Source organism: Corvus kubaryi, unplaced genomic scaffold (assembly GCF_017639235.1).
Source record: "Corvus kubaryi isolate FWS band 111438036 unplaced genomic scaffold, C.kubaryi_AGA036_p1.0 37398, whole genome shotgun sequence".
NCBI lineage: Eukaryota > Metazoa > Chordata > Aves > Passeriformes > Corvidae > Corvus > Corvus kubaryi.
Genome location: NW_024581137.1, coordinates 803,552 through 819,051, shown reverse-complemented (window position 1 = coordinate 819,051; position 15,500 = coordinate 803,552). Strand labels below are relative to the sequence as shown.

The 15,500-nt window shown below is 36.6% G+C and overlaps 1 protein-coding gene across 2 annotated transcripts in view; it reads right to left on the bottom strand.

Annotated features, from left to right (window-relative positions):
• The window catches only part of ATP9B (ATPase phospholipid transporting 9B (putative)), a 154,016-nt gene that overhangs the window by 38,232 nt on the left and 100,284 nt on the right, over positions 1–15,500 (bottom strand). For both annotated transcript variants that reach the window (XM_042044621.1, XM_042044622.1), the window contains exon 12: positions 11,026–11,186. In XM_042044621.1, the coding sequence (XP_041900555.1) occupies positions 11,026–11,186 (161 nt within the window). The remainder of the gene's footprint in view (positions 1–11,025; positions 11,187–15,500) is intronic.

Genomic DNA, 15,500 nt, shown 5'->3' with positions numbered 1-15,500 from the left:
AACACTTCATGAAGACTCGACATAATTACATTACTGCTCTTATACAGATGGGTAATGTATAGCAAGAACAGATCACTATTCAAGTCACAGTGTTTATCTACTAAAAAAACCCAAACATCACCTATGTTTTCTTTATGAAGTGAAATTACAGATATTTTTGTACCTTTTCAAGTCTCTGTTTTTTTGGGTTTTTTTAAAAACAACCAACAACATTTTTTCTTTAGGACAGTCCAACTATATTTGTCAGCTTCTCTTTCCCAACAAATCAACAATATTTTTGTCCTTCTCAAAATGTTGCTACAGAGGGTCCATTGCAAAAAGAGAAAAGTGCTGAAGCAGCAAAATGCACCCTCATGTGATAGCATGTTGGCATGAAGTAATCTTTGGGTAGCTCTCTGCTATAAAATATGCAATTTGCAGCAAGTTTTACTGATTATACATAGAAGTCCAAAATCAAAAGTATGTTTTTCCAGTTCATTCTGTACATTCATTTTTTAATATTTCCATGCCCACATCATATAAGAACTAAGATGCACCTTGTATTCCTATGTTACAATAAAAAAGTCTTCACTCATTTAGTCACATTGCTCTTCCCCATAATAAAATGCTCCAACACAAAACTCTATCCACCTTGTTCTAAACCATTAAAATGCTACTTTCCTTTAGCTATTCACCATGTTCCTGCTATCATGTCAGAGGAGCAGTGGCTAATAAATAGGCATGTGTTAATTTCTCTTGACTCTGCTGTAACAGAAATACTGAAAAAATGGGTAGGACAGTAGCTACATGAACTACTGAGGTCACTTGGTGTGTTCAGCCTGGAGGAGACTTAGGAGAAACCTCATTGCAGTCTACAACTTGCTCATGAGGAGAAGAGGAGGGGCAGATACTGATCTCTTCTCTGTGGTGACCAGTGACAGGACCTGAGGGAATGGCCTGAAGTTATGTCAGGGGAGGGTTAGGTTGGATATTAGAAGAAAGGTTTTTTGCCCAGAGGACAGTTGAGTACTGGAACAGGCTCCCCAAGGAAGTTGTCGCAGCACTGAGCATGACAGAGTTCAAGGAGTGTTTGGACAACACTCTCAGGCACATGGTGTGACTCTTGGGGATGGCCCTTCGCAGGACCAGAAGTTGGACTCGATCCTTGTGAGTCCCTTCCAATTCAGCATATTCTGTGATTCTGTGAACTATTTGTAGCTGATTTGCCAACTCAAGAGCCCCAAGTTAAGCAACAGGTTTATGGTAATGTAACTCTTAAAACTGTTCAAAGGTACCTATCAAGGTTAAAATACTGCAAACGCACTTCAGACCTTTTTGTAACAGTCCTGACATCATCTTGACTTTACAGCATAACAAAATGAGCAGCTACTAGGAGTTTTCATCTGTCATCTTGGAATCACAGCAACAGATTGTGAATTACCTGAGGTAACAGCGGAGGGAACAGTGAGTCACAATCTGCACTATTCCATGAAGAAGAGATGCATTTAACTGGGATTGTGAGAGCATCTGAAATTTCAACACACACTGAAAAAAAGTTTATTCTACATCCCCTGCCTCCTGAATTTGTACAGCAGAAGACAACACATGTTGCAGCGTAAAAAGAAACATACCTTTTAGATACAAGATTCTTGACCATTTAAGACGGTATTTTATGATTTAATTACCTGTTATTTTCCCACCAAAATCATCATCATCTGAAAATTGCCGTTCTCTCTGGTGATATGCCCCAATTAGTCCTGCATATCTTCCCTAATTTCATCTGTCTTCAGACATGCACATACATGTAACAAAAGGACAGACAACAGGAGGACTCTACAGATTCTTTTTACTGAAAATGCTACAGCATAGTGAGAAAAATACTGGAATACACTTGTCTTACAGTGGTTAACTACAGTTCTACCCTATCTTACTCAATCCAGAGTCGGTACTGTGCAAACTGTATTATTATGCTTGTCTGTTAACTTTCAGAGCAAATATGAAACCCAAAGCAACACACCTCACACTGAAACCAAAGGAACAGTAAAAGATTTACTCCTCTTAGGGATGCGAATCTGCTAGTTAACCAGTCATGGACAAAGGATGCTGTACAGCTTGACAAGGGAAACACGAGCACACTTTATTTAAAAACAGATGGACATTTGCTCTAGCCAGGAGCAAGTGGATTAACTGAACGATGAAAGCTGCTCACCACCCCACTTCAAAGAGGCATTTAGGCTATAGTTTTTTTTGTGCCTAGACTACCAAGACAGGAATTCTGAGATGGACACTCTATTTAAGCAGTGCAGTCTCAGACATTCACATAGCTGCTCTGCCAATGGAGATCTACAAAGTTGTTCAGATAGGAAAAACTGTGCTTCAGTAAGATTAAATCAGAAAAGTCTCTCAAAGATGAAGTGCAGTGCATATCTTCACTTGCACCTTTTATAAGCATGTGTATCACCTGGTTTTGATGTTCTAAACACTCTATGCATTTAACTATCATATACTTGAATACAATTTAAAGGTAAGAAAAAAGAAAACAAAAACAAGACTCCAACTTCTCTTACTGAACAGGGAAGAGAAATCCATATTTCAAAGCATTAAGGCATTTTAGGAATTACTCTAGCTTTCCAGCATGCACTTTTAAGTGGAACAGAATGTACCCCCTTTATGCTGATGAACCTAATAGAATGCTGGCACTGCTGGTCTATAGAGAAATAATGTCTCCCCAATGACTAGGACAATACGAGACAGCTTCTGGCACACAGAAAGATATTGGGTACATGCTTGAATTGTTAAGATGAATAAAGAATTAAACAGGAATAAAAATGAGTGCTATAGATTAATTTTTTATTATTAATTCTAAAATTTGTACACTGTATCCTTCTCTGACTTCCTTCACTTGGTGCTTTTTGTCTTAGAGGAAATCTTTGTCTTTGAAATCATTGTAGCAATTGCTTAGTACATTATGGTAACTGATGCAATACTAAAAATGATGATGGCCTATTAATAGTGAGTTTGCTTTTGAAACTATAAACCTCTCCAACAGAGCTTCACAGCAATGGATAAAAATACTTGACTGAAAAGTCCAAGAATTTTTACATATTAAAACAAGGAGACACTAGCCCTACTCAAAATAAAGCTACTTTCAGTGCCTGATAATATTAGCTATCATTTCTCATAATTTCTTCGCAGACTTTAGGAAACCGCATTATATAATCAAAACATTTTAAATTCACTAGTTTGCAAATTCTTCTCAATTTAATCCAATTAAACAACCTTCAAACACATCAGTTATTCATGAAAACACACAAAACAGCATCCAATGTAACATTAGCAACTGTTGCATTAGTAACACTAATTTTTAGCAAACCAATTAACATGCAATATTTAGGCACAGTATGTTAATACAGCAACTTGAAGGCTGTTGCAGAGAATGAGCATCTTTAGCAAACACAGTAATAAATTGTTTCTTGTCTCCCCACCTCAGCACTAGTTACCCTAGAGCAGGCAATCCTAAGGCAATTTTTATTCAACCTGGGGATTTATTCCTTCAAGAGCCAGGGTGGCATTCTCTGCAACTCAGCTTCAGAACAAAGAAATAACACATTTCAGAATCCACTCTGCTTTTAAAACCAAATAGTTCTGCACTGATTCCCTCAAAAACACCACCAGCATTTTAGATTAAACACTCCTATTTACAGGACTACTAAATTTCATTTTTTTCATCAATTGTAATGATATTAGGTCCCCTTCTAAAGGTGTCTGATTTTGGTTTTTTTTCAAAAGGACAAATTTGCCAATAAGCAAGGGCCTCCACTGAGGAAATTTGACAAATACATTTAAAAACTCCAGAAACATTCTACCATTCATGACTTGGTGAAAAGCAATCAAGACCTAATGAAGCTAGCAAGGACAATTTTGTGAACAAAGTGGTATCATGCCAAATAAAATTCAAGTATGATTTTGAATCAAAATTAATGCTAGGTTTTTTTCTAACTTCCTGAGCAGTTCTGTATATGTAAGAGTTTTGTAACAAAAAAACCCTGCCACAACTCCAAATACAGTATGAGTACCCATAGTGGTATCTACTTTTTAAAATAAACAAAGAAATGCAGTCTTTTTTTATTTTCAGGACTTCCTTCTATGTGAAAATGATACTGAAGGTGATATTTAGGTCCCATTATTATCCAAAACTGTACCAAATGCCCCACGGCTACCCCCAACCTTCTTAACACATCCCTACTTTCTTGAAACAGCCATAAAATATACACAGATACATGCATTATTCACACTCTAGAAAAAAAAAAGGAATAATTTAAAAATTACTGGTCAAGAAACAACCAAAAATATTTTAACTTCAACATGCCTGGAAAGTTAATCTTCACAGAAAGTGATTTTTTGGAGCCCAGTAACTGGTATTAACTGGCACTAAACAAATAAAAATTGAACAAAACAGAAGTTACTTCATTTAAGCACAATATTATATAAAGATCTAAGCAGATAAAAATCAACCTATAGGTCATCCCTTTAATTTCCCCATCTCTTATATTTTATTTGATGAGGAAACTGGAATATAATATTCCCTTGTGTTTTGTCCACTATATATATATATTTTTATTTAGTTTTTTCTGCTATCTGTCTGACACTCCCAAGAACAGCCTCAGAACTGTGCTCCTGTTTGCTTCGTAATTGGTCTCACTACTTCTGTTGCACTAATTTTTCTAAATTTTGTCTATTATGTGAGCATATAAAAGAAAATTAAGGAAGGTGTACACAGCACTTTGCATAAAACCCTGGCAGCAAATGTGACTTTAAAAGAGAACTCAACCCCACACATTATGATTAAGTATTTGTGGCATATATCAACCCTGTATTGCTATAGCGACTGTGGCACATGAAGTTTTTCAAGGGCCAAATGCAACCCAGATACAGATAACTGCATGTTGTAACACAGATAGCACTTAAAAATCCAGGAGGAAATCTAGGGAATAATTAATGAAAAAATTAATCTATTAATTTCTTACAGGCTTAAAACACAGAAGAATGAAAAATACAAATAAAACACATGTCAAACAAGTACCTTTGCATAAGGGATGTAGCATATGCAGGTCAGAGCAGCAATAACTGCTTCCTATTAAAAATGTTTCTTTGTTATTATCACATTTACCGGGTCAGATGCTGTCTTTCATTAGGCCTCTTATACAAAGGTGACAATATTAACATTAGAGGTATAATACAAATAATATTTAAAACATGCTTTTTTCCCCTATATTCTACACAAATTCAGCATTACTTGCTGTAATACCATAGGTTTAAAACCAGAAAAAAAACTAGGAGCAAATAGGCAATGTTGGAAGATTTGAAAGGAGGAAGTTTTACTGCAATAGATCAGTTTAAAAAATTCTTCATTAGACTGATTGTTCTCAGTATTGCAGCCAGTCCTGTTTTATAATATTTGTAATAATGATCTGGACAAGGGGATCGAGTGCCCCCTGAGTAAGTTTGGGGAGGACACCAAGTTGGGTGGGAGTGTTGATCCACTGGAGGGAAGGAAGGACCTACAGAGGGGTAAGCCAATTGTATGGGAGTTGGCAAGGCAAAGTGCCAGGTCCTGCCCTTGGGTAACAACCACCCCAGGCAGCTCCACAGGCTGGGGACAGAGTGGCTGGAAAGCGGCCCAGCAGAAAAGGCCCTGGGGGTGCTGATTGGCTGCTGTTGAACATGAGCCAGCAGTGCCCAGGTGGCCAAGAAGGCCAGTGGTATCCTGGCCTGTATCAGCAGTAGTGTGGCCAGCAAGACCAGGGCAGTGATCAACCCTGTACCTGGCACTGGCGTGGCCACACTGTGAGTACTGTGTCCAGTTCTGGGCCCCTCACTACAAGATCAACATTGAGGTGATGGAGTGTGTCCAGAGAAGGGCAACAAAGCTGGGGAAGGGTCTGGAGCACAAGTCCGATGAGGAGTGGCTGAGGGAGCTAGGGGTGTTTAGTCTGGAGAAAAGGAGGCTCAGGGGAGATCTTACCACTCTCCAGAACAGCCTGAAAGGAGGGTGTAGCCAGGTGGGGAGTGGATTCTTCTCCCAAGAAACAAGTGACAGGACTAGAGGAAACAGCTTCAAGTCACACCACGGGAGCTCTAGATTAGATATTAGGAAAAATTTCCTCACCAAAATTGTTGTCAAGCATTGGAACTAGCTGCCTAACGAAGTGGTAGAGTCTGCATCCCTGGAGGTAAAAATAAGACCCACAAATGTAGCACTTAGGCAAATGTTTTAGTGGTGGACTTAGCAGTGCTGGGTTAATAGTTGGACATGATGATCTTAAAAGGCTTCTCCAATCGAAATAATTTTATGATTCTGTGCTTTTTCTATGTAGCACGAATATCAGGCATTTTAAGAGAAGCACAAAGCTAGCTCAGGCAGTAGTACGGCACCATGCTGGACAGTGTAAGACAGACTTAGCACAAGACAGACACACCATAACTTTTGCTGCAAAATTAGTTAGCAAAATGTCATGAAGCATCACATAACGTTTTTCAGTCTCTACAGAGATTGCATTATATATCATGATATGGTATTAAGGCACAATACACTAAATGTGTATTAAACCACTTGCTTAAGCCACGTCAGAAGCAGCTGTTTAGCTCTTCCACACTGAAACTTTTGCATCTGTATCTAATACATATTCTGTCTTGCTGTGTGAGACTTCATACACTGATACTCTCACATCTATACATGATACAGATTAGAGCACCAACACAGCAGAAACTACAGCATGACTGAAAGCAGCATAGCTGCTTGTGCTGTTAGACAGTCTGCATAGGTGTGAGTTCGCTGGATCTCAGGAAAACACACAAATCCACACCCATATGATCTGGGATTTGAGGGGCTATTAATGAATTTCAGACATAAGACCTCCTAGCAGTGTTTTCCTCACTGCCCCTGAAAACAGATGTTAACTTGAAGGATTTGATTTAACTGCTTATTTTAAAGACCCAGAAAAAAAAACCAGCCAGGAACCATGTAGTGCCCCAAAACTTTGCTACTTAAGTGTAAGGCAGTTCATTCCAGTCATTTGGGACAGCTTCTTTTGGCAGAACAGCTCAGTGACTAGGAGCCCTGGGGTGTCCAAAGGAAAGAACAAGAGACATTTCAGCTTCTCTTCACACTTAAACTAAATGATCCTTCTAAAATGATGGCTGATTAAGCCCTGTCAATCTAGCTTTAAACGGCTACTAAATATAGAGCCTGGGTGATACACATATTTAACAGATCCCCAGTCAATATCTTACCATTTTATGGTCAATCCTCTACATTTCTTAACAGCTAAGCAGAAGCACATACAGCTACAAGACTCACACCTGTACATGAGGCAGCAATTTCACCAAACATTGTTTGGAGAAAATTATACTGAAAAACTTTCCTGGCTACTTTTTTTTTTTTTAAAAAAAAAACAAAACCAACCAACCAAACAAACCCCATACAAAAGATCTCAACACAATGTGCAACTCACTTTGTCTTTTGAGGTGTTGAAGAAGATTGGACAATGAATGAACAAAGTCCACTGGTGGTTTAGAGGATCCAGTCTGTGGGGCAGTACTGTCACTAAGCCTTTTCTTTGGCCTGGGCTTTCTGAACCATTTGCTATGATAGCTCAAGTGAGCTCATAAAAAGACATGTTAGTACTCAAGGCCAGGGAAAATAACAGAATTGTTTTGTGACAAGGCTTTCTAACAGTCTAAACATTTTTCCTATGCCCATATACACACACATCAGAATTTTCATCTCACATCCCATATTGATTAAAATCTCTTCTATTTTCTTGCACTTAAAATTAAAAAAAAGTCTTCCCCCACCCAGGATGCTGGCTTTTCATTATCATGACTGTTATTGCGCTCTGACCCTTGTCATTCAAAAAACAGACAATACAAAAAAATACACGTTGTTCAACAAAAGCACCTTATTATTAAAAAAGTAAAGGCACATCACAGGTCTAAGAACTTCCACGCTGGCATCACAAAGAGCAGCAGCATGGACATACCTGAGGACACATGCTCCCTGGTAGCTGGCTATGTGACGACTGCACTAAGTGATATAGTCTAGTTAGTTAAAGCCAACTAGAAAAAAGCCTAAAAATTCTGAGGAACATGGAAAAACTCAGATAATGAGCGAAGATAATCTTAGAGAGATTCATTTTGTTTTGGACAGTCTGTCAAGGACTTGCTTTATATCCTCCTTCCGTGATAAATCTTAGGAAATTAAAATAGCTTGACTTTTTAGGGCAGCAGATTGCCTATGGAGGCTTCCTGGGCTATGGTTTCTCCATATGGGAAAAGAAAACATCAATGACAGAGTCACTTTTAAGGGCCAAAGGTTTCTGGGGGTGTCGGGCTGTTCAAAACATTTTGTGCATAATGATTCTAACTTACAAACAGTTTAAAGATGGGCTAAGCTTTCAATGTCTGTTTATTACTACTTTTTCTCCATTTTTCTGGATTCCTTGTACACCACAGAATGTGTGCAATGTTGGGGGCTGATTTTTTTGGACATGAGGGTTGCTTGTTAGGATGGCTTTTGTTTTCTTGTGCTGTTGTTTATTTTACAGTTGCTTTATGTCTATACTTCTGAAGTCTTACATGCCCCATGGTAATACCCTGGACAAAGTAAAGCAACACTGATCTGAAGGAGTATTTAGGAGGCAGCTGAATCACAAGGAACCAGCTTATTTCTGAAGCACCTGAAAAGTTCCTCTTCCTATTAATTATAGGACAGCCTGCACAGAGATCAGTTAAGCTCAACTAACTCTATCATCACTTTCCTGATGATTTTCACCAAACATGTCTAGCCACGAAAAATTATTTTTATTGCATACCTGGAAGTTCCCTTGCTCTGCAAACCAAAAGCCAAACAGAACTGCAAAAAAGCTCCACAATTAGAAACTTCTTGAATTCTCTAAAACTATCAATCAACACATTTCATGCATGCCTGAGTTCAGATATACTTTGCCTCTACCAGTGAATCCTAATCTCCGATGTTTCCTTTACGTCTGTAAGTTCATTATTTCCCCCATATAGGTATTTTAAAAATTATGAGAGGACACAACACCTGGTGCTTCAATGTCATTTGCTTTCCAATTTTCATCTTTGAGAGTTTACACTCAAAATACAGCCTCAAAATTAAGTCATTTCCATGCTTAACATACTGAAGAGAGGAAGAGAAGTGTCAGAACATCAGAGAACAACAGCTGAGTTCATGAGTTCAAACACTCATGACTGAGTTGTTCATTTTGCTGACAGTTTGGGAAGCAACCCTATATTTACGAAGATCCAGGTTAAAGAAAATTTGGTAGAGAAACAGATAAAACTCTAGGGAGGAAAGCATTCTCTGATAGATTCCTGTCTGATGAATTAAACTAATCATATCTTTTAATACTTTTAGTTTGTATCTCATCTCCCACAAACAATGGAAAAATTGGATTAGATGCATGCTAGAAATTATTTTTGGAGAAAAGCTATTCCACAAGTCCACTAAACAACTCTTACATTGAAAATTAGCTGCTCAGTGAACGTGTTTTTTCAATGGCCTATGTTGAACTTCCAATATAGAGCCAAATTTACTTACAACACCTGTATGGTCTTAGTCCTCTTGCATCCAGTAACAAAGATAATAAAATGGTTAAAAGTTATCCTTTAGTTAGAAGTGATCTTTTATATCCTTAGCTCATTTTCCCCCTCCCCTGGGAGTTTTAAAGTGGATCTCTCAGTAACACATAGACTTAACCACTGAATGGAGCCCTTTTTGTCTCTTCATATGGATAAATTAATACTCAGTAACTGTGTGTGTATGGGGGGATGGCAACATGACTAAACAGCATCATACAAGCAGTAAAGGAGTTACAACAATGACAGTGTTTAGAAAGATACTCCAAAATTGTGGTTCCAGCAGATTTGACAGAACCTTCAACTTCTCACAGAATCAGTTTCTCTTGTAACACAAAAGTACTCTAAAAATAAAGTCCTTTAAGTCATAAAATGTTAAGACAGAGGCTTCCTGTGTATCCCTTCGGTCAAATATGATACAATTTCCTTCACACAGACATATACTTAAAAAACACAGTAACACATAAGTAATGTAATCTTAGATTAAAAGGCCTAATGAAATCCTCCTGTTATTTTTCTTTCCTTTACTTTGTGAACTTAAATATTGTGTGTGTGCCTGAGGGGACAGGTCTTAAATTTAGCTACAGTTTAGATGCTGCTAACTCTGGCTGATCACTGGGCTTACTGAATGACGTATCTCAAACTGAACAGTTCTAGAGAGCATCTAAAATTAACAATTACCTTAATCTAAACACTAGATATTTTAACAAGAAACAGCATTTCCACTTTGCAAAGGCAATACCCATGCAAAGAAAAGAATTAATTTCAGAGTCAGTGTTCTCACTTCTGTGTCCACAGACGACTTGATTACACACATGGATATTATTTCGTGTTCCAGTTTATCTGCAATTTGAATATACAGTACTCATGCTTAATGAATTAATTAATTCAGGGCAAGTCTCTACTTGGTTACACATGTTAAAACTCCTCTCACTGTAAAAGCACACCTACATTATTCAGCCATTCAATTTAAATTAATCATTATTGGGGTAAAAAGTCTGTATTTTAACTAGAGAAATGGAACATTTTTAGTATTTAAGGCATTAAAAATAAAATTCCATAATGCCTCTACCAGTTCATTCAACTGCATGCTTCCTGAAACCACTTTCTCAAATATACCAACATTGTATCCTTATTAATACATTTATGCTAGCAAAGGATTAGATATCCTGATTACTCCAGCAAGATGAACGTTATACCAAAAAAATACAACAGTATTGTTTTCTGTACAGTGATCCTTCAAGAATCAGCAGATTTGTTGGCACCTTCTCCTTCAGCTTCCTGATAAGATCAATTTCCTTTGCAATGAGAAGCGAGTATAAATTTCAAGAAAGCCACATTCAGTGAAATTAGACAACTGTATTTTGCTTTCATTCATATACATACCTGATTGGGATGATATAGGAAAACAGGAGGAGGAACCGGAAAAGGTTGCGATACCAAGGGCCTACAAATCCTTGTAAAGTTACCATAACAACTGATAGTGCAACTAAAGCCAAAAACAGGGCTTTGGTCAGTTGATTCAGCTCCAGGTCCAGTAAGCCAACCTGGAGGAAGAAGAATAAATCAAGTTACTCAGGAGTATTTCTTAAAATTATGCTTCTGCAGTGCAAACAATTAGCAATTATTTGCTTTGGTTATTCCTATGTACTAAAAATCCACGCACTTGTAACAATTAACTGAACTTTGATAACTGCATTGTTATTCCTATGCTTGCACATAAAACATGTTCCCTGGTTTTGCGGCAATAATAATTCCCAGAACCAATGTGAACTGTCCCAGCCAAGCCTTTTGAACACCTTAAAGTCTGACACATCCCTCCTCCATTCCTTGTTCCAGGACAGGAACACAGAAGGGCAAGGAGGAAAGACAATTACAGAAGAACACACAAGCAAGGACAATTTTCTTCTTTCATGCATGCAGCAAAAATACTGGCACTGGGTATTATATTTGTAGGGAGCTCATTGACTGCTAGAATATCAAAACCCTGTTAGATTCAAGAACGAGCAAGCACATGGGACAGAGCCTGTGACTTCTCACTCATGTGACAAGTGCACTGTGACTTGTCACTGTGTTCTCACCCCGCTCCGTAAATCTGAACCAATGTCACAGAAATTATTTTTAATTGCATGAAGCTTTCACTTATCCAATATAATAATAAAAACAACAATCAAGTGGAATATCCATTTTCAAACCAATGTAGTAAAACAGAGCTTCAACTACATGAGTGAAAAGGTATTTGATTTAGAAACATTTTAAGTAAAACATTAGGAGAGGCTATCTTTCACCCACTGTTTCTCATGAAAAAAATATATTTAAGCTATGTAACTAAGACTCTCACCATCTCAATAATGTATGATGTAAGCTAGGGTATTTTTACTCCACTTTTTGGGATGCTCTAGTAGTCAGTAAAATATGTGGGAAAATTATGTCAGGAAGAGTTTCCTAGGCCCCATCACGGATGCCCCTTTTATCTCCAAGTCTTGCCAGTAAGACCAGTAAAACATAACACTTCCTTAGATAACAAACATTCTGCAAAAGAAGCACTTTAAATATAGTTCTTAAAAATTCCAGCAATCTTGCTTACACATGGGCTGTCCCTTCCCTAGAGAACCAGGCAGCTGAAGACCACAGCGGCTGATTTATCAGCTGCATTTAAAAAGCAGCACAACGAGGACAAATATCTTGCAATTTCCGCTGCTTCAACTACTACATAGTTTATGCTTGAATTATTGAGAAAAATAGGTTTTTGGATTAAAATGAAGAAAAATGAAGCCAGGGAAGTAGAGCATGTTTCAAAGCCCAGATCTTTTTGCGTTGACAAAGGCAGCCTAAGTTTCAGGCCTCGCTGAGGATCAGATGAAGTCATTATTCATTCAGTCAGGGAAAAAAGACTCAATTACCTCAACCTAAAGATGCTATCAATGAATGCAAAGTGCATATTTTACTCTATTCATCCAAATCCCATTAAAAAGTGAAAGGAATGATTTAATCTGGCCTTCTAGAGTTGGTCTTTTTTTGTAATAAAATAAAGAATCACTGTCTTGCAATATGCATAAGTACTACCTCACACTTTTTTTTTCCCCTGCATCATGGTAGTGAAAGCCTATCTCTCCCCTCTCCACCCCTATAAAAACCCCACCCCACCCCAGAACAGAAATGAATAAAGAGCTTCTTTGGAAAGAATGCCACTTTTTGGACAGAAACATTAAATTTAGTCCACTGCACACTGATATGTAGCTAACTCAAAGCATTAATACCTTTCTAATTGATGAAGACAGATGTGAATTTAAGTTTGGAATCCAACAAAAATGTGTTTAGAGAGGTATCATAACAATGAAAAAGTTGATGCTTTGCTACTGATAATGCCACTGTTTTTAATACAGATCATGCTATTGTCCAGAGTAAATTTTGATATTATTTTTCTACTATAGAAAGTGAAGGCAATTGCAAAATCCTACTTAAGAAGGCACACAAAGTTTTAATAGAAATGCATTCTCCATTTCCCAAAATTTAGTTACTCCAATGTACTAAAAGATACTTAATTAGTTTAATTCTGTGCTTTCCACTTAAACAATTTCTGCAGTCGACTAATGAAACACTGTTGAACTATCCAGATAAATTTCATGTAGAAATTCACTAACATTCTCTAAAATTCATCTAAATATTGGAAAAGTGGATAAACTTCATTTTAACTATACTGTGATTGTATCAAAGCATTTGTAAAATATGCCATCTTATGAAAGCTATTCCTTTTCTTTGGAAAATAGTAATAGAAATAGATGAATAGAAGAATTAAGAATTGGAGTAATTTTCTACATTTATTGTTATTTCCTATATTAGTAAAACAAATTTTCTTCTACTTGTCATAATATTTGTTCTATTTGAAACAACTTAACAAAATTAAATACACCACTGGAAATTTTAATCTCCAAGGGAAAATTTGTACATAATGTCTAAGAAAACCACAATAGTTTTGCAAGGGGGCTGCTCTACGATAATGAAAATGAACACAATAATTGCCTGTATAATTTAAAATGCTACTAATGGCAACAACCGCAAATCCATTTAGCTCCTCTTAATTTATGCACAGAGTTTTAAATAGCTAATGGTTCTCAATAAAGTAATGGCTTATATCATCAATTGTCTACTTGCATGGTAAAAAAGCTGACAAGTTTTTAAAATACTTCATTTTTGAATGAGGGAATGACTCAAAGTCTACACTTCACATTTTAGACCACAAGGCATAATTAATTACCTTATGAGAAAAATCTTAATTTAATTAAAAAGTTGAAAACGACAAGAACTTTTATGGTTACTGAAGTACAACCTGAACAACAATATTGCTGTTGCTGCCCTAGATGCTTAACTTTTAGGAAAGGTTATATTCTGAAGCTATTATTGTAGTAATAGAACAATTCTTTTAACACTATAAAATGTATATTACTTTGAAAATGAGAACTTTTAAAATGCTAGAATACTGAAATGAAAAATTTGATAATTAAATGTTACAAAATGGCAAAGATTTCTCAACATAGTCTCGTGCAGCCATTTTTATTCAATTACACTTTAAAGTGCAGGAGAAATAATTGCTCATGAATAGCCTTTAAGTGCCCTACTTTAATACTATTGAAGTACTAAGGCACAGTGTTAGGACAGACTTCCCCCTGCAACCAAATTCCTCCACAAAGGTAATTATATTTCAGTAATCAGCCTGGTTCTGCACTGCCAAACACTACATTGACTACAATGAAATTTCATGGTATGCATGTTGAGATGGGCTTGGGTTTTAATTTGCACCACAAACATAAAAATTTTCTTTCCTATTCTTAATACATACCCTGAACTTAATTTATTAAGCCTTGAATACTAGTATATGATGTATTTTCCCATTAATTGTATCCTACACTTAGCTGTAAAAGGTATTTAACAGTAAATATTTAAAAATACTAAAATTCAAATAATACATCTTTCAGTTGCAGGTTGATAAAAACAAAGTTTGCCTAACAAAAATGATTAGTAGCTTTCCACCATTTATAAAAAAAATTATATAGATTATACTATATAGTCAGCTGCATTTATCCAAACCCCCATGACTTTCTTCAATAATCTGTTAAACCCTCCCTAGTCCCTAGGAATAATAGATTACTAATCTGTGGTTAAAGGCTAAATAAAGAGACACATCCTTACCTATCTACCTTAATCTTTGACACTAAAACCACAAAGAGCAACTTTGGAATCTGTAAGTGTTTCTTCTTTCATAAGTCTCCTAATTCCTATGATTCAAAGTCTTGACTGCTCAGCAATCCAGGTAACCACATTAGGATAAGATAATATAACTATGAATCAAAACAAGTAAATTCAGGTTTAGCAAGCATCTTGCCTTAATTCACTGTACTCAAGCAATGGTCTGCACAAATATGTTTCTCTACAAACCTGACTTGATTAATGTCAAACCTACCAAATCTTGCATACAGTATGGTACACTGCTTAACCAATATCTTTCTCATTCTTTTAACCAGCAGATTCAAAGGTGGGAAAAGCAAAGAAAACACAAAAATATATAAAGTGGCCATTTAGTTAAAAAAGTCACCTGTCCGTGCTTTTTCTGATATCAATTTTCAAACATCTTAATTACTGGTTTAGCTGCAAGAGCACCAATGAAACCTTGAAAACATTTTCTGAAGCACTAAGAACCTTTTACAGGTTTTATTCATTTCAGAATTGAGCAATAATTAAGGGGGAGGACTGGTCTCCTTAAGTTCATAAAACTGAAATAAACTTTACTTATTTAGTCCACTCCACTGGACTTATACAGAAGTAATTACCAAAAACCAGTTAATTTGATTCCAGTAACATTT